Here is a 23311-nt window from a genome sequence, read left to right as displayed (position 1 = left end):
CCCCACCACGACTCTGGTCGACCCCCGCTCCAGCCCACCTCAACCACCCCTCAGTTAAGCTAAATCTTCTAGCGTCAAGCGTGCTTTCTACAGGTCAATTCGAAACAACACTTTGATCTACGCGTACGAAGCGGTGTGTAATTATGGTGAATGCGGTAAATTTTACCTCTCATCCAACATATTCACTCTCAGTCAACAACCCTCCTCTTAGAGCCTTTTTTGTTGAACCGATTACACAGTGAGCGCAAATTTTTTACGGTCATTTCTGAAAAATTTTTGAGGTGCCGATTTTTCGTGAGACAACCCTAGTTCTTCATTTTTAATTTATCTTGCAAATATTGCAAAATTGTTTCAAAAACCCAGGTTGACCAGACTTGGAAAACTTACTAAGGCCTTACTACGGCACCGTATAAGTCTTAGAAAAACTAGAAACATTAATTTTTCCATTCCTTCTTATCAACCCTGCGCTTGTAATTAGGAAAATGTTTACCAGCTATGTAAGTGGTACTGACAGTTTCATGTTAAAAACAGTGCTACTTTTATCTGATTCACTTAAACCGCAAAATTTTTTTTCGAACTTCATTTTAGAGCTAATCACTTTTGAGACATATTACGTAAGCATTGGTCTTCTTTGGAACAAAATCTCAGTTTTGACGTTTTTGATGGATTTTTAGAATTGAATGTTTTCCTGCTTGATCAATGACATGAACTCTAAAAGATATCTTTAGACTTCCAAAGTTCGGTACGGCCTTGGAAGAGGCGTAGCAGGTTTTTGCAATTTCGAACTGTTTCGAGATATATTTTTTGACCATCAGGTCTACCTGCAGAGCAAATAATGTTCGAAAACATTACCTTAGAAAAATTACAAAACTTGATACGGCCTTATACGGCACCGTACTAAGTTTTGTAATTTTTCAGAGATTTAAAAAGTTATACCCAGTGCCATAAAGTGATGAAAAAGTGACTTGTGTAAGATAAGCGATAGATTTGAAGTCGATTATAGGAATTTATAATTTACAAATTGGTAATTACATCAATTGGCTACGGTGCCGTAGAAAACTTATTACGGCCTTATACGGTGCCGTACAAAGTTTTGTAAGTTTTCTACGGTAGCTTATAAGTCTTAGTAAGTTTTCAAAGTTTCGTCTAAGGTGGGTAACCTGGGAATTTGCAAAACATAAAATTAACTTTAAGCTATCTGAAAGTGACTTATTTCTAATGTAACGGTAAGATTTTTAGAGTATTTCATATCATAGACCCCTATCTCAATATAAATATATCTTCCAGCATTGCTTCTAATTACCGTAAATATACAATAATGGGGTGTAAAATTTCAAGTAAAGACAAGGATCTCGATTTCTCTTGTTTTGTATACCTTTTCGTTTAGTTGCTTTCAAACGAAGTTAGTCCTGTTGGTCTTTTTTTAATGCAATGTTTTGCTTGACCGATTTGTCTTCTGACCCATTTGACTTTTCTTCCTCAAAACGGGATAAACAGGTAGCGCTCCGTAGGCATTAAGTTCTCTTAGAGCCTTTCAGCTCCCTATTCTCAAAGTATGCGATTCACCGAAACTGTTTTGAAGACTTATAGTTATGGTGTGAAGGGCGGTTCTTAGAGGGTGAGCACCCACACCCTCATCCCACACAATACCCCCCCCCCCACTGCGCTCACTTCAAACCCCTTCAATTAAGCTAAATATAGCCTCACTCAAACATTGCTAGCTACTGACGAAGACAACCGCTCGCCGGTCGTTTGAGAGCCATTCGCTCAGACGTTAGTCGTTTATATTTTAGCACATTTATATAATTCATCTCCTTTCTTAATGATAAATTAACTGTACTATTATAGTTGACTGGCTTGTTACAGATCATACATTACGTTAAGTTCAGTGAAGTCAGTGAAATCAAAGGAGTTGTCGAAAAGCAAAAAAAGTTGAAGGCAAATTATATGCCTTATATATATTTTGTGCACTAAATCTCAATTTAATTTTAAGTTGGGGCGGCTGAAGGATTTAATTCGCAAATTCAAAAGTTAATTGAGCACCACGTATTAATTACCCATTTGTTCAGGCTGAGCTGCCCGTCAAATAAAGAAACAACCTTCGATGGTGCCTTTTTTGAGTCCCTTTTTGAACTGATAACAATTATGTTGAAAGAAAGGTTAAAAGTGGTCCTCGATATACCAGGCCTAAATTAGGTTCGTTTATTAAATTTTAAAAGAAAAGCTCGAAACATTATATATTAAAAGTTACCAAAAGATATTAAGTTGTTAGTCTAAACGTGCTTAAATTTGTTTGCCTTGTGGTAAACGTATAGTGGTACCCGGACTTGAGTCGCAGAGTTTTTCAGCGCTGAACCAGCACATTTCAATAGCAAACACTTAATTCAGTTCTGAAACATGGTATCTCCAGAATATTTTAAGTTTCTTTATGCGCAGTATTTCTTCATAATGATTATAATGAGGTCATAGAGTTCGCCCAGGCTAAAATTATCCTGTATAGTCTGAAAATTACTCATGTCCCAAAATTAAGTCTGAGCAGAAGAAAGTCATAATTTTGTAGCTTATAACTGGTAATTACTATAGTAGTGTACACACTATTTATATATAAGCTGGATTGTAGGCAATTACCACAAAGCCCATTTAGCTCAGTGGTTACGACTGGCTACGCAAACTAAATGTCACAAGTGCCCAAGCGGAAGTTCGAATCGCATGTAAAGCAAACCTTGTTGGCGGGAGCTAAGCTGAACATATTATTTTTCATGAAGTAAATTTAACTCAATAATCAGACTGGCCAGTGTAAATAGTGACATGAACAGAGTACTGGCCATCCTAAAAACAGAATATCTTTAGACTGATTCAGTGCTGATTTGCTCTGCCACCAACCTCCGGGTAATTAAAACTTCAAGGTATGCACCTTAAATGCTGAATAAATTATCTACTTTAATTGGCAAAACTCAACACCTCACTCAAAACAGCTGATCAGTAAATTGTAAAAACAAGACACATGGTTGTTTCTGCACCATTAACACTTTGAAAAAGAAAATTAATCACAAACGGTGATAAAAGTCAAGGAAAACATCATACTTTTTTTAAAACTAATAATTTAGCTATAATTTCACAAACAAAACTCAATACCTCACTTTGATTTTCAATAGAAAAACGATGTAGTATAATTTTCAATATGAAAATTATACTACATCGTATACAATCAAAAAAGTAGTGTTCGGGAATTTTTGTTGTTGAAAATTAGGATCTCGATGTTGTGAGAAATATTTAATTTAAATTGTAACTTCAGTAGGGACGTCACTTGAAAAGTGTTGAAATTAGACTAGTTGAATGTTGTGCTGCAATTTTGAAAAAGACAAACGGAAAGTGGACAAGGAGGTTAGAAAGCAATAAGTTCATAAATACAGCTTCAAAGTATAGAACGTACAGAAGAGGTAAATGTGAAAAAAAACTCAAAACAGCTGATCAGTAAATTGTAAAAACAAGACACATGGTTGTTTCCGCAACATTAACACTTTGAAAAAAAAAATTATCACAAACGGTGATAAAAGTCAAGGAAAACATCATACTTTTTTAAAAACTAATAATTTAGCTATAATTTCACAAACAAATTTCAACCAAAACTATTTCATCAGAGTGGTCCATCTCGATCATTACGTCATCATTTTCTGTGGTCACGACATTTGGGTATTGGAGTATCCAGAGTAGTCGTCGGAATTTCTTTGTTTTCATTTTTTCGTTTTCGATTTGTAACTTTCTGAACGCCAACTTAAATTTCTGTCACTTACTCTCCTTCAAGATACCCGGGTCGGGAAATTTTCGGAAAATTATGTAAGAAATGCGCTGAAATGCGCTGATTTTCCTTAAAATTCAGCGCAAAAACCTTACATAATAATGCACTGAAGTGTGCTGAAATGCGCTGAAACTTTGAAAGAAGTGCGCTGAATTTTCAGCTCATTTTTACAAAGTTCCAGCGCGTTTCAGCGCATTATTATGTAAGGTTTTTGAGCTGAATTTTCAAAAAGTTCAACGCGTTTCAGCGCATTTCTTACAAAGTTCCAGCGCATTTCAGCGCATTATTATGTAAGGTTCTGTGCTGAATTTGCACTGAAACTTTGTAAAAAATGCGATGACGTTTTTTTTGTTTCTAAATTTTCTCAAAAGCGCTGAATTTTTTTTTACGGATGCGCTGATTTTGCGTTGAAACTTTGTAAGAAATGCGCTGAATTTTTTTTGTTTCTAAGTTTTCTTAAAAGCGCTGAATTTTTCTTTACGGATGCGCTGAATTTGCTGAAACTTAGGCAAGAAATGTGCTGAAAAAAACGCTGAAATTATGTAAGAAATGCGCTGAAAATGCGCTGAAATTTTGAATTTTCTGCGCCTTCTCCACATTTCAGCGCATTTCAGCGCATTCAGCGCATTTCTTACATAGTTACAGCGCATTAAGCGCATTTCTTACAAAATAATGCACTAAAACGGCGCTGATATCTCGACCCGGGTAAGTGTTCCGCATAACTTTCGAATCTGGAGACGCCGTTATAGCCTTGTAGGTAAAATTCGTATAGATACCGAGAATAAATGCTTCGTGTGTAAGTAATCGCAGTCTCATTTTGGTCCATGATTCTCAATTGGTTAATTTCAGGAGCCGAATAGAGTGTTTTTAAAGTTTGTGTTATAAATCTCCTTTTCATTTTAAATTGGGAGCTGATACTATTAATTCAAAAACTTAATAGTTAACTGAACACTCCTAATAATTTCGAGTTGGCTTAGGCTGAGCTGTCGGTCTGATCATGAGACAACCATTGTTACTTTTGAGTACTTCTCTTGTGCTGATAACAATAATGTTGAAAAAAACAAGGAAGGTTGGAACCGCAAAGCCTTTTTAATTGCTCTCAAACGAAGTTTGTAGCAATTATATTAGTCCTGTCGGTCTTTTTTTATGCAATTTTTCGCTTGACCAATTTTTCGCCTGACGCTTTTGACTTTTTGTCCTCAAAAACGGGATAAACAGGTAGCACACAGCGGGCATTAAGTGCTCTTAGAGCCTTTCAGCTCTGTTTCAGCTCAAACTGTTTTGGAGGCTTCTACTTATGGTGTGAAGGGTGGTTCTTAGAAGTTGAAGACACCCCCACTGTTGACACCCCTGTTGCCCCCCACGGTGCTGTTACCCCCCCCACCCCAGTATTGTCCCCCAATCTTCCCCCGGTGCATCCCCCTCCCCTCCGTGGCTAGCTACTGACGAACAACCGCTTGCTAAAAACGCAAGTTTATACTTTTTTGTAATTTTTTTCAAGCTTTTTGAAACGTTTTGATATTTTTTGATTTTTATCAGCCCTAGGTGTCCAAGAACCTCCTCTAGGGTTTGATAATAGGTTACTGCATTGTTTATAGTGGAAATGGAATGAATTCAACATTTTAACATCACGAAATCTTAGCAATTTTTTGACAAAACGTGCAATTTCAATTTTTTAGACATTTTTTTCCTTATTCAAGTCTTTACTAATCCAGGAGCCAAAAAACATCCTAAGGGGGTTGATAATAAGTCACTGACAAATGTTTAATGGCCATGGAATAGTTCTTCAAGTTTTTAATGTCACAAATTTTAGCAAATTTTTGATAAACTTGCTTTTTTCAAGTTTTTTTTTGAATTTTTTTGTAGTTTTTTAAATTTTTGCATCCCCAAGAGCCAAAGAACCTCCTCTAGATTTTGAATATAGGTTACTGAATAGCTTTTAGATTAAGCGGAATGTCTTGCAAGATTCTAACATTACGAATTTTGGCAAATTTTTTATATTTTTTTGGTCTTTTTTCCAATTTTTTGAAATTTATACTAATTCAGATTTTTTGAACCTGAAAGGTCAGAAAGCCTCCGTTAGGGTTTGATAAAAAGTTTCTGGACAATTTTTGTTGGTCATTGATTGATTTTCATCTTTTTAATATCACAAGTTTTAGCAATATTTTTTATAAAACTTGCAATTTTTAAAAAAATTTTTCAAAATTTTTTTGTCATATTTTAGGTTTCTCTAGCCTCAAGGGCCATGGAACTTCCTCTAGGGTTTTAATAATAGTTTTCTGCATAGTTTAGAGATGTAATGGAGGGTTCTTCAAGATATTACGAGTTTAGGCAATTTTTAAAATATTTGCAATTTTTCATGTTTTTGATTTTTTCCGGCAACAGAGGCCCTCGAACCCCTCCAAGGTTTGATTATAAGCTGCTGCATAGTTTATAGAGTTAATGGGATGGTGATCAACATTTTTTATTTTTCCAGTTTTAGTAATTTTTGGATAAAATTTAAACTTTTCAAATTTTTGGTAAATTTTTATGTTCCAGGTGTATGGATCTTTGAGCCTGTGAAACTATTTCTGGCTTGAAACAGGGATACCGGATAGTCTCTTGAGATAATGCATTGGTTTTTAAGATAATATTGTCTTGCATAATGTCATCATCTTCTTTGCGTAATGTCATCATCTCTGATCCTTATTATCAATGAGTTATAGTTGAAATGTTTTATCATAACTGATCTAACAGGTAGTTTTTAGGAAACCATTGATAATTGCTCTCAAAAGCAATTTGTAGCAAATTTATTAACATTTTTTGTCTTTTATGCAATTTTTCACTCGGCCAATTTTTCGTCTGACCCATTTGACTTTCGCCTTCAGAAACGGGATAAAGTTGTAGTGCCCTGAGGTCACTAAACCGTGGCTAGCTGTTGACGAAGCCAACCACTCGCCGGTCGTTTGAGAGCAATTCGCCCGACGTTAGGCGGTTATGTTATTATTTTCTACTCAGTTACTTTATCTAGTGCAAATTAAAAATCGTTGATCTATAATTTTTGAAGAAAGAGATATGCCGTTGTCTTCGGTGGTTTGTGAGTTTCAAAAAACAGTTTCATCCTGCTCATTTTCTCATTATAAACAGTGGAGTTTTTAGGTCGATAGAAGGCAAACAACTTATGGCAAACGTTTGGGCCTGATTTATCATCTTGTCGGCTCTTAGATTCTTCCCTTGCAGCTCTTATAAGCTTGATAACCTGAAGCGGTTTGGGAAATTTTGTTTTTTTTTCGGGTCTTAGCCGCGCCTACGTAGATTATGTTTTTGTTAGGGTTTAAAATTTGTCTTGGATACCTAAGGCATAAAGTTGGGCTTGTTTTTGATAATTTAAAAGAAAGGCTCAAATGGTATTAAGTTGTTAGTCGAAACGGGCTTTAATTTGTTTGCGGAGTTGCAAAAGCATACTAATAATTAAAGCTTTAATATATGCGCTCTGTATGCAGAATTAATTATCCAATCTAATTCACAGCTGTCAATTTTACAGTATTCGCCGTATTTTTTAAGGTTAATAGCGCTGCTTTTTTGAACTGCCCTAGTGATGAGCGGATTCAAATCTTGCAAGAATCTTGCAAGATGATTCAAAACTTGCAAGATTCTTGCAAGAATCTTGCAAGATATCAATCAAGGCCAAAAAAAATCTGGGTACAAGTGTTTTAGGAAACATCTTTGAAGCAAGTTTATGTTTACTGAACAAGTTACGAAGCCTAATTCAATGAAAATCCAGGGTGGGTTGTCTTTATTACTATAGGCAAGTACTGAAGTAATATGGAGTTCGGAGTCTTGTGTTTGTGATTTCAGTGCAAATTCTGCGGATAGTGACCATAGTGGACATAGTGTGTAATGCGTTCAACAACAACCGCTCCTTCAGAAAGATGTTGGCCATCTTCTACGCAGTCACAGCTCCATTCATGCTCATAGGCACCAACATCTACTGGCTCATCTCTCACATTCTCAACATGGGTATGTATACTCACAGTTTCAGGATCTGTTCTGTCCCCCGCCCCGGTGTTTATGTACCACCACTTATAAAATTATGTGTTGTTATAAAGCAGGTTACTTGGTTAAAATAGCCGGGGAGGGGGGGGGGGGGGGTTGTTAAATTTGTATGCCGTTATGCCTTTTAAGCTGGGGGGGGGGGGGGGGGGGTGGGGGAGGCAGAATGGATCCCAATTTTTTCCCCAGTTTTCTGAAATTTCAACGCTCCCAGTAAAAACTGACTTGATCAGAGTCTGCGTATAATAAAAATATAAATAATAAAAAATTCATTTGAGTATGTTATGATCCATACATCACGTACGTCTTTTAGGCTAGAAGCCTGTTTTCAGATAAAAGTTAGCACGACGAATAATTTCACTGCTACAAGTAGATTGCGGTGAAAAAATTTACCGCTATAAACCACAAATCTTACAGAAATTCGCCGCTAAGTTGATCGCAAATAAATTTTATGAATAAACTTAATAAATTTTACCGTGTGCATCACATTCAAGTGCTTTGCGGTACAATTTTTTAACTGCAATCATTAATAGCCGCACAGCGATAGCTGGGGCTATTATTGGCCTTCTCTTTTTTTATTTCGTCCGCGCGATTTTTGTTACGACCATATGACGTCACAACCACTTCGAATCTGCTTTTTGTTCGTTCGCTCATGCAATTTCAATAGAAGTGCGTGCGTGACGTCATTTTTCGCTCTTAGTGGATCGAATTTATTTGTTCATTTGCTTGATTAAATTTTTGGTCACACTTGACTTACCTCAATCACAAAAATGACTTCCTCACTTTGAAATTGACTTTTAGGATCTTTTCCGTTTGTGCCACCCCTTTACGTTATGCTCCCCCCAGTTACAGAGCACATGCCAATACATAGTAAATCATTATGTAAAAATATTGCACGTGCATCTGGGGGTTGCAAATAATATGCACCCACTAAGCTGGGGGGGGCACAAACGGAAAAGATCCGACGTTTATTTACTTTAATTCAAGGAGATAAGGTCAAATGGGTGTGTGTCACTTTAAATGAAGGTTATTAGAGAGCAGCTAATATAGGGAGCAACAAATTATACAGATATTTATACCATGTAAATGGTTGATTCTCTGCGTTATAGTTTCTTCTTTTAATAATGTTATGGTTAATGGTTAGTTTTTGCATAGTTTCCGATGGTACTTCAATGATATTTACGAAACTTTGTGCAAAACCAGTTGGAATCATAAATGTTATGTAGTGTTACTGGTAGTTTAGATATTAACTGTGAGTATGTTTCAGCCAATAATTTTATAGCTCGAAAAAGTGTGTTACGAGGCTTTTCCAAAGTCTGTGTTTGTACCGAAATAGAAGTGTAAGAGAATCGAGAATCTCTTCTTCATGTAAGTCTGCGTCTTTTACTGAGCTTATATATGTTTTAAGATGATGAGTGAAACCTTCTACTTCTTGTCGAGCGATTTTGTGTAGCTCTCTTTTTGTGACTGTAGAGCGGCAGTATTAAGTGCGGAAGCGAGACGTTTAAGAAATTCAGAAGAAGATTTTCTAAATGCACCCGCTCTATCCGAGGGTTGAATTTCTGACCATACTCCATTAAGGAAAGCAAATAGTGTATCTGATAGTGGGTTAAAAAAGTGTCATATATGAGAGAAATGCATGTGTTTGTGTGAGGATCACAAAAAAAAGAATCGAGCCTTTTCTGAGTTGAGCTCCATAAATTTCAACTAGAATTCGGAGTAACGCCGTTCGTGAAACTTGTGATGCTTTGTCTGGTAAAGAAAAGAGACGCTGTTGCTCTGCTACAAAATAGTGATTTTTGAGTTGTTTTGCTATGTTTAGAAGTAGATTTTATTCTTCTTGGTATGGATAGTGTTTAACTTCAAAGGGTGAAATGTCAGCTTGAAGACGTTTGTTCTGTTGTGTAAGAACAGCTAAGTGTAATTCGTCGAAGTGTGTGTCTGTTTTTGAGGAAGTTTGACCAATTGGATGGTTCATTTTCTCAGTTTGTACTTTGTTTTTGTTGAGTTTGTTCCCCGTTTTTCTAAGTTTTAAATGAAGAAAAATTAAAAGGGTATTTAAACTATTTCTAATTTTCTTTCTCAAAAGAGAATAAGGTGTTTTGTGTGAGTTCATTTTACGGTTAGAATTTATTAACTGAATGGTCTAACCAGTTTGGGCAGACCCAAGGTGGGCTACTTTTACAGCCTTAAAGTATAAAGAGCTACGGCTACGTATTTCTGCGCGCGAAGTAGGCTTACCTATGTCTCTCAGACTAACCGACTTGGTAAAACACTGAAGGTATACTTCAATTATAACGATGTATAAAAGGGTTAGCCCCAGAGTCCGAGGTATACACATCGTGTAACTACTCTATTAGACTAACTTTAGTTAGTGGAGTTCTCTCTATTTAAAAAAGAATAGTGTCTTCTCAGTCTGTGATTGGCTGGAAGTGTACATCTATTATTTCTACTGCTATATCCATCCGGGGTTTTGAATTTCATATCCGAATCTGTGGGCTGTAGCCGAAATACGCTGGATGTATCGATCTCGCTTAATGGTGGAGTGAAGAGTTATGTCCTCTTTGAAGTAGGGTTGTGATTTGTGCTGTCGTCTGAAGTCGTTGCCAGTTAGGTAATGACTAGTGTCGTCAGTGAAGGATTCGCCTGATTGTAGAGCCAGTGATGGTGCCAGTTACAAGGTTAGCTGGCCAGTAAAGTCAGTCCTGTTAGAATATGCAACTGCTCTCACTGTCATGTAGCGAGGATTTGTTGCCAATTGGAGGATCGATTGTAGTCTGTAGTCTATGTCTGGTTTGTACCAAGAGATTTCTGTTTATCTCCATCTGATACAAGGTTTGAACCGGTCGGATTTACCAGCTTATCTTCAGGTGGAAATCCATCTTTTTGCTACTGTGTGAACTACTTTCCCTATTAAATTTATTATTTAAATTTAATGCGTACTTAGTAAGCCCCGACCGGGAGGAAGAAGAAAATAACTGATCCCAATCTTCAAATGTGGCAAAGAAGAAAGGAATATAGAAAGGAAATAGTGTATGTAGAGGAAGTGAAATAGAAAGAAAAGAAAAAATAAAAATTTTAAGTGAGTTTGGAAGATTAGTCAGTCTTTAGTTTCTGAGGGACTGTGAGCCCGATGTTTTAGGGCTGTGGCCTACGTCCGATATTGGAACTCAAAATCAAGGGCCTGATTGTCAGGATCCCTGAAAAAAATCCAAAATTACAAGATCACGTGCCAGGTAAGCTGCAAGGGCACAAGGGAAGAGGTCGACATTGCAGTGTGGCTGCAACGCGAGAAGATGGTTGAGGACCTGTGTCTCCTCTGCTGACGGTTGGCGATTGTCCAACTTGTCCGTTATCCAGTCCCTGTAGAGGAGGTTGAAGGTGGTGTTGCTGTACATGCGCTTCGTGGCTCCTCCCTCTACAGACACTTGAGATATTCGATCGGATCAAGAATTGGACGGCTGGTCTTTGCATAGAGTGACGAGAACAGTAAGTAGTTCTTTATCGAACCGAAATTGCGAATAGTGCCTTCACAATAATTTGCTATAATAGCTATAATTTTTGTAGTAGGGTGAAGTGAGCTTTGTGTTAGCATATTGGAGACGCGAATTCATGTGGATGAGTGGGTTTCTCCTGTGGATGTGGTGTTGGACAAATGAATAGTTGTGAAGAGAGTGTAACATTTTTACTCTGTTGACTTTGTTTGTCTGGTTATTTACATCCATCAGTGTGGGAAGTACAAAAACAAATTGCAGATAGAAGAGGTCGTTTTTTGGTAAATACGGTAGGGAGTGACATCGCGGGTGCAAAAGGTGTTCAAATAGTCGTTCTTTCGGTCCGCAATGGTGTAGAAGTATTTGGATTGGTGCCAGAAACGATCTGTGAAGCGGTGGTTTATTGGAAAATGGAGACACTCTAACGGGAGGTCTCTATCCCGACCTTCTTGGACATATTCATTCTCCAATTGTCCGAGAGAGCAGGAACTAGCTGTGGGTTCGAGGGTGTGTTGTGGTGGTGTAGATATATGGGCTTGCAGTGTGTCGAGCAGGCGATTGTGAAGCCTGGATCGGAGATGAGCGCACAGGATAGATTTCGTATGCTGTGGCTCTTGGGCGTCTTCTGGGTGAAGAGTCGGTGCACGGGTAATTGTTCGTCGATGTCGGTCGATTGTAGGGTGTGGTTGTGGAAAGGATGTTTGTGGTCGGAGAGGCGTAATGGTTGGACCATACCGTGGTGAAGGCGCACGTGGTCGTTGTGTAGAGGGCGTGGGCATTACTGGTGGCGGATACACCAAGGGTTGGGAGCGTGTTCGAGATCCACGAATCATTCCAAAGTATGCCCAAATTGAGATAACTGTTTCAAGCGTGGAACGGCCTGATTGTTCCGCTATAGCGACTTCATCAGCCCAAGAGGAAATACCCGTAGGCTGGGTTGGTGGTTGTGATATGGGTGTCGCTGTGGTAGTGGTTGCTCCAAATACTGGAGGTGCTTGTGGCACCGGTTGGTCTCCTTGAAGGAGTAGCTCTTGTGACGAGCTTCGTGGGCACCGAGGATGAACAGGAACCGAGGGTGAACTCGTGTCACTTTCGATATACAGGTGGAGTTCACCTGAAGAGGAGGATGAGGTGGCGGTTGATGGCAGTGGGTTTACCCGCGCATAATTTTCTGTGTCCACAGACAGTGGCTGTGGTGAGGATTGAGTCATCGTGAAGAGGGCTGGTGTTTGCATCTTGCATACTGGTTCTGGTACTGGGTGGGGGCAAGCCGATTTCCAGCAACGTGAGGTCGTATGCTGTGGGGTCGACATTTGGAGGAATTGGTGAACCTCCTTCCTGTGCTATGGGAGTGACTGCTTTGGAGTCGCTAAAACAAGAAAACGTTAAATACGAGTACTAGGCAGATTAAAAAGAAAGTCTTCCGGGATTTTCTGATAATTAGGGTCATTTTCGAAAGAATTCTTTGAAAGTGAAATGCCTCTTGAACGTTTGCGTTTGTTAGGCTGAAAGGTATGTAAGTGTAAAGAGCGAAAATCCAGCTTACTGTGTGAATCTACTGGTAAATCATAGCATTCGTAGATATAGATGGGGAGAGTGGATGTTTTGTGTTTGTTCGAACTATTGTGTACAGGAGAAGATAATTTCTGATAGAAGTTTTCACTTCTGTGCAATAGACTCAATTCAAGTTGAGAGTGAGGAATGTTAATATCAACGGAGTGGTTTTGTCGTTTTTAGGGAGGGTGTTTTATACTGTGAGGAATCAGATTGGAGTACATGGAATATTGTTTGTGAAAATACGCCAAAAAATCCAGAGGTAATGATTTTTGCTAGTGTTATATTAGGACCTACGAGTTCTTTGAGGTTATAGGCATTAAATGCGCTTCGAAATAGTCAATAAAGGCACTGTAAAAAATGAAATTTAGTCCAAATAATGGCTATTTCTTTTAATACGTACCAGGGGTATCTACAAAATTCCGATGCGGGATTCTTTTAAATAGTTGCCGTTGATTATTTCTCGTCCATCGAGACGGCGAAGTTTACATTTCTTTCCGTTAGTAAAGAGTTTATTAAAACAATTATTGTATTCACTTTATAATTGTGAGAATTGTGCTGGAAATTGTGCTTGTTTTGCAAGATCTGCAAGTTTACAGCTTGTGCTACTTCAAATTTTTGGGCGGCGTCATCTACTAATTTGTTATATTTCATCTTATCGATGGACTTAGTCCAATCGTGTTGACTATATATGCCGAGTTGTTCTGCTGTAAAGTCCGAGTGGGTGTACTGTATCCATATTTTCTATCGATGATACATTCCCAGAGGTATTTGTCTCCTCATGAATGTTTGTACATATAATTGGTTGATTTTCTGCAGTTTAGTATTTTTATTTTAATATTGTTATGGTTAATGGTTAGTTTTTGTATAATTTTCCAGGTACTTCTGTGATGTATACGAAATTTTGTGCAAAACAAGTTGGAATCACAAATGTAATGTGGTGTTTCTGGTATTTTAGAAATTAATTGTGAGTATGTTTCAGCTATTAATTTTTTAGCTGGAAAAATGTGTCTTACGAGGCTTTTCCAAAGTCTGTGTTTGTACCAAAATAAAATTGTAACAGAATCGAGAATCTCTTCTTAATGTAAGTCTGCGTCTTTTACTGAGCTTATATATATTTTAAGATGATGAGTGAAACCTTCTACTTCTTGTCGAGCGATTTTGTGTAGCTCTCTTTTGGTGACTGTAGAGCGGCAGTATTATGTGCGGAAGTGAGACGTTTAGGAAAATCAAAAGAAGATTTTCTAATTACACCCGCTCTATCCGAGGGTTGAACTTCTGACCATAATCCGTTATATGTTTTTACTCAAATAATGTATCTGATAGTGGGTTTAATAAAGTGTCATATATAAGAGAAATGCATGTGTTTGAGTGAAGATCACAAAGAGAAAGAATCGAGCCTTTTGTGAGCTGAGCTCCAAAAATTTCAATTAGATATGGGAGAAACGCTGTTCGTGAAACTTGTGATGCTTTATCTGGTAAAGAAAAGAGACGCTGTTGCTCTGCTACAAAATAGTGATTTTTGAGTTGTTTTGCTATGTTTAGAAGTAGATTTGTTTTTCTTCTTGGTGTGGATAGTGTTTAACTTCAAAGGATGAAATGTCACGTTGTAAACGTTTTCTCTGTTGTGTAAGAACAGCTAATTTTATTTCGTCAGAGTGTGTGTCTGTATTTGAGGAAGTTTGACCATTGGATGGTTCATTTTCTCAGTTTGTTCTTTGTTTTTGTTGGGTTTGTATTCCCCGTTTTTCTAAATTTTAAATGAAGAAAAATTAATATATTCACAAGAGAAAGAATCGAGCCTTTTGTGAGCTGAGCTCCAAAAATTTCAATTAGATATGGGAGAAACGCTGTTCGTGAAACTTGTGATGCTTTATCTGGTAAAGAAAAGAGACGCTGTTGCTCTGCTACAAAATAGTGATTTTTGAGTTGTTTTGCTATGTTTAGAAGTAGATTTGTTTTTCTTCTTGGTGTGGATAGTGTTTAACTTCAAAGGATGAAATGTCACGTTGTAAACGTTTTCTCTGTTGTGTAAGAACAGCTAATTTTATTTCGTCAGAGTGTGTGTCTGTATTTGAGGAAGTTTGACCATTGGATGGTTCATTTTCTCAGTTTGTTCTTTGTTTTTGTTGGGTTTGTATTCCCCGTTTTTCTAAATTTTAAATGAAGAAAAATTAATATATTCTATAAACTATTTCTAAGTTTATTTCTCAAAAGAGAATAATGTGTTTTGTGTGAGTTCTTTCTATAGTTAGAGTTTGTTAACTCACTGGTCGCACCAGGTAAGGCAGACCCAAAGTGGGCTACTTTTTTAGCCTTAAACTATAAAGAGCTAGGGCTACTTATTTCTGCGCGCGAAGTAGGCTTACCTATATCTCTCTGACTAACCGACTTGGTAAAACACTGAAGTTAAACTTCAATTATAACGATGTAAAAAAGAGTTAACACCGGAGTCAGAGGTGTACGCATCGTGTAGCTACTCTATTAGACTGACTATAGTTCAGTTCTCTCTATATAAAAGAGAAGAGTGTCTTCTCAGTCTGTGATTGGCTGGAGGTGTATATCCAGTATTTTTACTGCTACATTATTTTAAAAAAAACCTTTAATTTGTATGACAACTTTGTCGTGTTATTATTAAGCAGACGGAAATCTTCGTTCAGGTTACGCGATTATCAGTGCAAATTGGGAGGTTAAGGTAGAGGTAGAGGTCGTACTAAAAATCAAATGCTGCACATTCGCTTTTCCTGATTATTGTTGTGGTCCCCCCGTCATAATTAGTGGGCATACCACTTTGACGAATTGCGAGATAACTTGATTATAAAGTAGTGAGCAATTTTTCTTTGTTGCGCGTTTAGCAATAAAATAGAAACCAGTTCTCCAGATCGTTCAGCAACAAATTTTAGCAGGTTTTGCACTTCCACGTTTCAAATTCACTTCACGTTTCACTTCACGTTTGCACAGTCACGTGGTCTTCTATGCAATTTTTCGCTTGTTTTTTTTCTTGTCCTTTTGACTTTAAGTCGTAAAAATGGGATAAATAGGTAACTCTCGGAGAACATTAAGTTATCTTAGATCCGTTGGGGTTACCAGACTCGAAGTATACGCTATTCACCGAAACTGTTTTGGAGACATAAATCCATGGTGCAAAGGGCGGTGCTTAGTGTTTGACCCCCCTCATTTAGCGCTCCCGGACACTTCACCCCCGGTGCACTCCCCCTGCTGTGCTCACTCCGGGCCCCTCAAGTAAGCCCCCCTAAACAATATCCAACTTCTGATGAAGGTAAATGCTAGCCAGTTTTTCGAGAGCTATTCGCCCGTCGCTAGTGCGTTAGGTTTTAACAATTGTTGTCTCAATGTTTTTATCATAAATTTTTCGGGAAATGAAAAAAACATACTGATTTTAGGCAATTTTGTTAGCAATGGATTACATTTTAGTTTCAATTCATGCAATTTGTTTCAATTTCGTAGAGATCTGTCTAATTTTTTGAAAAATGGATTCAATTTGTGAGCTTTGCAAGGTTTGCATAATTTTGAGTGGGCGATTTAACGGCACACTTGCAATTTGAAGTTTGTTTTTTGTATGTATTTAATAGCCACAAGGCGATGGCTGTTTTTTCATTTCGTCGTCAAGATTTTGGTTACGAACTTATTTGCTTTTTGTTCATTCATTGATGCAACTTCAACTGCAATGCGAGTGTGACGTCACTTTTCACTCTTAGTGGAGCGAGTTTTTTGTTCACTATCGTTAACTTTTTGACCACACCTGACTTACTTCCTCTCAAAAATGACGTCCTCACATTGAAACTGACTTTTCGTTATTTTAATTCGAATAGATAAGGTCAAGAGAGTGTGTCACACTAAATGAAGGTTATTCGAGAGCAGCTGGTATAAACATCATTAAGTTATGCATATTCTTAGTCAAAATCTAATGTTTCAGCTAGAAATTTAAAAAAGGTTATTTTTGGTCTGTTTCTTTTATGCTTTTACTCTGTTTTTAGACTGCAGATCTGCACAGATACTGCGGCTGTTTTCTGGCAGTTTGTCAGCTATGTTTTTGTACTCAATGTGTTTTTGTACGACTAATACGATTATTACGGCTTTAAAGTTTTTGGTAATTAAAAGTAATTGTACCCCGTTTTGAATGATCGTCAGCTGATTTGCGGATATTTAAGTTCCTTCGAATATCTCTTAAATGAATTTCGTAGCAAATATAATAGTCATGTGGTCTTTTTAATGCAATTTTTCGCTTGACAAGTTTTGACCTTTCTGACTCCTGAATAACGAGTTAAATAGGTAATGCCCGCAGGGTAATAAGTTCTTTTACAGACCTACGCCTTGCTAGTTTCTAAGTATTTGATTCGCCTAAACTGCTGATGCGACATAAATTCATGGAGTGAATGATGGTTTCTAATCTTAAGAGCTTGACACAACACCCCTTCAGCTTCAGTCAGTCAGTCACCCACCCCATAACCCTCCAAATCACACCACCTGTCCACCCGCAACCACCTGGCGATTTACAGTCCCGCCGGCTTCATTATATCTCTACGGTTGGCCCCCTTCGCCGAGACCACTACCTCGATCCCCCACCCCCTTATGCACGCCACAATGCTACTCAAACCATAGTGATTTGAGAGCAATTTGCCCGGCGTGTTGAAGGTATTGAAGGTTATTTTTTGGCAAGGTTCCGTCGATGTTTATTTTATTTAGTCAATTAAAACTCTTTTACTTTTTATCAAATTTTAGCGTATTTCCCAAAATTTTTTCACTTTAGGTTTTTCTGTTCTATCTGTTTAATTTTTCGCTCATTCTGCCCAAAATATTTATAAGCAGCAGTTGCCCAGCGAAACAAATTAAAATGTAGAGAGTCCATGGGGAAAAACGAAATCACAATTAGAAACGGGATAAACCCATAAAGACCAGTTTTAGAAATACTTTTACTAGAATTTTTTCTAATTAGTATTAGCTGTCTTAGTTACCAGGTCTTATGTTTTTCGCTAATGCTAGTAATCACCGTGTACTTAATTAGCAACAGGAGTGTGCCTAACTACGAAGCCCAATCAAAATAGACAGCACTTCAAAATTATTTTCTTTGTAAATATATCAATTTTATTATTTCAATCCCAATCAGGGTCTTGGGAAACAATCTTTCCTATTTTCCGGCATGTTATGAATTGATTTAAGCGTTAAGCATTTTGTATTTTAGCCCAACGATGGCTTTTTTAAGTATGGAAAATGCAAAATGCTTGCAGACGTAGTTTTAATGATGGCGTTTATTATTCAGCTTGCTACTCTCTGATGGCATCATTCGCTGCAATCTGCTACCTGGTGTTTCTGGCACTGGGGGTATTCCAAAGGGTGGTGTTCTATGTGGCACTCCTCAAGGGCAACAGACTGAACACGTGCGAGATATTCCTCCTGTTCATGTCAAAGTGGATTCTGGCTATTATCTCATTTCCATCCTGTGAGCATTTCAAATTTTTTTCGGGGGGAGGGGGTGAATTGATCTTATATAGCTTACGTACGGAGTGGGTTTTAAAACAAAGGCAAGCAAAGAAAGGACGCAGAAAGTGTTGGGGTTGAAAATCAAAACGAAAAGGAGCCAGAGAGAAGAGGTTGGGGTGCTCACTGAAGACACGAGAAAAAATGAAATTCACATTGCCAATAGGGAAAATAAATACAAAGAAATAAAAGGCGAGAATGTTTTTTGTCTGTGGGTTGGTATAAATGAAAGTGAGGATCTGCTTTAAGCAAGTTTTAGACGGATTAGAAAGTTACTTACTGTGACCAATTCCAGTTTTTGCAAGATTTGTACTACACCAGTGAAAATTGTTGCTTTATAGGTATGAAAAACAAATGGTCAACATTTCAGCATCCGTCAACGGTGCTGTTCCACTATTAGTTGCTGCTAAGTTTCTGTTAGCAATTAGATTTCGTGAATCTCAAAGCCTAATAATAATCGAAAAGTTTGGAAAGGAAACACATTTTCTTAAATAAGGATTGCAGCAATTGTTTTTGTCCTGCCGTAATTTGCTGCAATTTTTCTTAACGGCAACTTTTATTCTGATCGTTTTTTACCTCAAAATTGACTTTTCATCCTCAAAATTGAGACATACAAGGGCCTTAGAATCTCTCGAAGCCTTACCTCTCTCTAAGTATGCCATTCACCGATGCTGTTTAAGGGGGTAGATTACTCAATTTTTTGTTCTGAATTGTTTTTCGCAATAATTTCTTTCTCCTTTTAACATTTTAAAATAGAAAGTTTTATTTCTTGCTTCTGAATGTGTTTCATCAATGTGCGAGTACTGAAAACACTAGTATAAAAAACTCCTAGAGAACTGGCAATGCTTCGCTGCAGTCATGCCTTAATGAATATTCTTTCATAGCTAAAGGAAGACGAGTAACGTCAAAAAACTGATTTGAATACTGTTTTACTACAAAACATTAGGTCTCTGTCCAAAAACTATGATGAAATCAAAATATTTGTGATTGACGAACAACAACCATTAGTTTCATGCATAATGGAAACATGGTTAAAAAATACTGATAGAAAATAATTGTTTCGCCTTCCAAATTTTAATTCATAAAAATCGCGGAGAAGAACAAAAGAGGTGGCGGGGTTGATATTTTTGTAACGCGTAGTTCTAAAGTAAAATTCCTTGTAAAACGAGTAAGACTTTGTCCAGGCTATCTCTATACTTATCAACCATAAAGAATTCGAAAACGTTATAAGCTGCATCTAGATCCCCCTAGTTGTTCTAACGAGAATTTTTATCTTACATTGGGAAATTTTTCTGAAGCAATTGTTGTGAAACCAGATATTAAACACATACTCTGTGGTGACTTCAATATAATTTTTTTCAGAAAGGAAAAAAATCAAGCAACTGGCATCAATCTTGCAAGCAAACGGACTAACACTGGCAGGAACTAATATTGCCACTCGGGAGATAAAAACAACAACAAAATTACTTGATCTGTGTTTCACAAAGTTGCGCTCCCTACAAAGTGTCATAAAAAAGCGTTGAGCTGCAGATAACGGAAACGAATGCAGGGGATATAAGTAATGAGCCCTGCAGTTTTCGCAAAAGGTCGAAAAATCAAAACCCGAGTCATTGAAAAAATGATAACAAATGTAGAATCCTACGTTGAAAAAGTTTTAGCAGACGGCTTCAGCATTAAAAACTGCAATTTTTTTTCTAAAAGAGTTACAAGAATTAATTACTGCGGTTTTCTTTCAAAACAGTTACAGGAATTTTTTATATTAAAAAGTGAATCAAGTGGTGCCAGTAAAAAAATTTCAGTCAACAAACAAAAAAAAATTGGTTTGACAATGATATTAAGAAGGCTGCTTCCAAGAAAATTCACTTAAGACAATTGTGCCTCATGCAAAAATCTGATAGAAGCAAAAAGTTGTATGATGAACAGTCAAAATTAGTAGTCAAAAAACTAGTAAGAACAAATTTGAGACAATTATGTCAGAAGAAATAAATAAGAATACTACCAGCAGTGGTAAACGAATCTTTTTTGAGGTCGTAAGAAAGCTGTCGGGTGACCCAAAATCAACATAACCGTGGTTTGCTGAAGCAAACTTGGAAATTATTAATAACTTTTTTCCAAAATAGGCGAAAAATTGGCAGCTAATTCTGATAGTTTCTTAACAACAAGCTGAAGAAAAATATCTGTACTTAGCATGTTTCTCTTTGAAACACCAACATCTCATTTGGAGAAAATTCTCAGCAAATTAAAAAAGCAGGTACAGCGTCGATGTCTTTAATCTTAGCAACATTTTTCAAAGCAGCATTGCCTCCTCAATAGCACCTTCACTATGCGAAATTTTAAACAAATACATGGAGTAATTTTAAACAAATGCATCCCAAATGCTCAAAAATAACGACAGTAGTTCCAATCCTAATAGACGGAGATAACACTGAGCCATCAAAATACCGGCCAATATCTATTTTGCCAGCAGTTGGAAAAGTCTTCGAGAAAATAATATAGAGCAGATTTGTTTCTTTCGTGAACAAAGAAAAGGTTCTAACCAAAAATCAATTCGGCTTCAGAGACCAAAGAAAAACAATTGATTCACTCGTAGAATTTGTTGTGAACTTGAAATCAAACTGGATAAAAAAAGGGTGGGAACTACATTCACCATCTTTGACCTTAAAAGGCCTTTGACATTGTTGACCACCAAATTTTGTTTAAAAAATGTTGGAATTGCGGATTAAGCGGGCCTGTCCTAGAATTACTGAAAATCTATCTCATTAATAGAGTGCAATTGACTGAATTTAGGTTGATTTGTCGTACCCTGTGGCTTGATCTTGGTGTCTTTATTATTTGTTATCTATATAAATGATGTTGATTTTGCTACAACGCGAACTGGTTCAATTTTGTATGCTGACGATGCTGTAATTTACACCAAAGAAGACCTGAAAACCCAAAGTGATGAGCAGCAAAAAACTCTAGAAAGATTCTAAATTTGGCACAAAAAGAGTCGTCTCACATTGAATGCTGATAAAACAAAAACAGATAGGTTTTACAAAAATAAAAATACCCATCGATTAAACACTGTAGAGATTGACAACACGGTAATACGCAATGTTGCAGTAAATAGGTACCTTGGCATTGTACTTGAAAAAAAATCTAAATTTCTAACCACATGCTGAGTCATTGGAAAAACATTGACAACCTTCTGTTCCCTTTTTCTACCGATTGAGGAAATGTTTAAGTACAAGGCTGCTTGTAACATATTATAAAGCATATGTGCAGCCAATTGCTCAGTGTGGAGTTCTTATTTATTGATGTGCATTTTGAAACCAATGAAAATGATGATAAACAGAGTTGCTAGAATTTTGATTTTCAGAAGAAAATTTGAATCCATAACAACCAGGAAAAAAGTACTCATTTACAATGTATCAGAGCTACACCTCTATGAAATTTTGAAAACAGCAACAAAATTATTAAGGAGCGGAAACTCAGTTTCATGTCTAGAAGTTCTAATTTTCGAAGATGAATTTCTTAAAAATACGAATGGTCGTACGAGATCTAGGAAAATTTGTCTACTCAGAAACAAATATCACAATCTTTCTATAAGACCTAAAATCAGGCAAGTGATAAATTGCTTACTAATATATTCTCAAAACATTGTAAATCTGCTCCGATATTAGACTATCTTTTCCACCACTCTTTTGCAGCACACTCATTTCAGTGTGGTGTAAATTATGCATCTGTGTAACGCTTTTAATGACAGTTAAAATTGAATGAAAAAATTCCAATGATTTTTGTCGCGGTCTTGAACCTATTCAACAAATCAACTCAACCGCGAGGTCTGATAATTTCTCGGTGGCGATTTTAAACTACTTGTGGTAGTATTCATTAAACAATTCCGAACACTTTCTATCTATTTTAAACATGTTCTTCTACGATATTCACGAGTTTTTAATTTCAAAGCATCCAGCCAATTGACATTGGCGTTCAACGCCCTCCATTTTGGTATGATCACTCAAATATTTCGATGTTTTCCTACCACACTAAAATAGTTACCCCGTCGCCCAGCTCAAATAATATACTATAGTAACAAAAAGCTTTGTAAATTTAAGGAATTTTTAAAAAGCGCCACAAACATCAATTAATAATCGTTTTGAGGTCAAATGAGTTTTCTAGTATTGAGTCAAGCAAAATATCTTTACGTAGCGTGTTTCTCTTTAAAGCAACAACATCTGAAATGATCAGCCAATTAAAAAACAAATACAGCGTTGATGCTTTCAATTGAAAAAGTCTTTGTCAGAGCTACACCTCTTTGAAATTTCGAAAACAGCAAGAAATATAATAAGGACCGAATACTAAGTTTCATATCTAGAAAATCTAATTTCCGGAGGTAAGTTTCCTACTAATTTTACGAAATGCCGAACGAGATCTAGGAAATTTTGTCTACCCAAAAACGAATATTACATTTTTTCTATAAATAATAAAATCAGGCAGATGATAAACTGCTCACTAGTATATTTTCCAAACTTTGTAAATAACATTCGAACAAATCAAACCTCCAAGTTAATGATTACTGCCAGAAATTCCTTGATAAATACACCATGGACAATTATGAGTTACTATATAAGTTAATATATAATTACTATATAGTTACTATATTAGTTACTATGTAAACTAATAATAATAATAAAGTCTTTCTTTTATTGACAGCGGTAATTTTCCTGTTGTTCTTGTCAACAAGTAGCACAGTTATTTCTCTTCTGCTTGAGGCACTTGAAAACAGGCTTTCGTGGCCTAATAGTTATCTCCCAGAGGTACATTGGTTTTGTCTCGATGTAAAAATACATAATTAAGTTATTTTTTTCTATTGACCTCCTGAAATAATTTATTGTTTTTTTTTGCAATTCTTATAACGTATTTTGTGAGTTGTACAGCAATTTCAATTATACAA

The 23311-nt window shown here is 36.8% G+C and overlaps 1 protein-coding gene across 1 annotated transcript in view; it reads left to right on the top strand.

The window, feature by feature from the left end:
- The window catches only part of LOC142341393 (uncharacterized), a 76345-nt gene that overhangs the window by 18154 nt on the left and 34880 nt on the right, over positions 1-23311 (top strand). The window contains exons 6-7 of the mRNA XM_075392321.1: positions 7637-7798; positions 18161-18340. Of these exons, the coding sequence (XP_075248436.1) occupies positions 7637-7798; positions 18161-18340 (342 nt within the window). The remainder of the gene's footprint in view (positions 1-7636; positions 7799-18160; positions 18341-23311) is intronic.

This window comes from Convolutriloba macropyga, chromosome 6 (assembly GCF_964194025.1).
Source record: "Convolutriloba macropyga chromosome 6, txConMacr16.3, whole genome shotgun sequence".
NCBI lineage: Eukaryota > Metazoa > Xenacoelomorpha > Acoela > Convolutidae > Convolutriloba > Convolutriloba macropyga.
The sequence above is the reverse complement of the archived record's forward strand: the minus strand, read 5'-3'. Positions and strand labels throughout refer to the sequence as shown.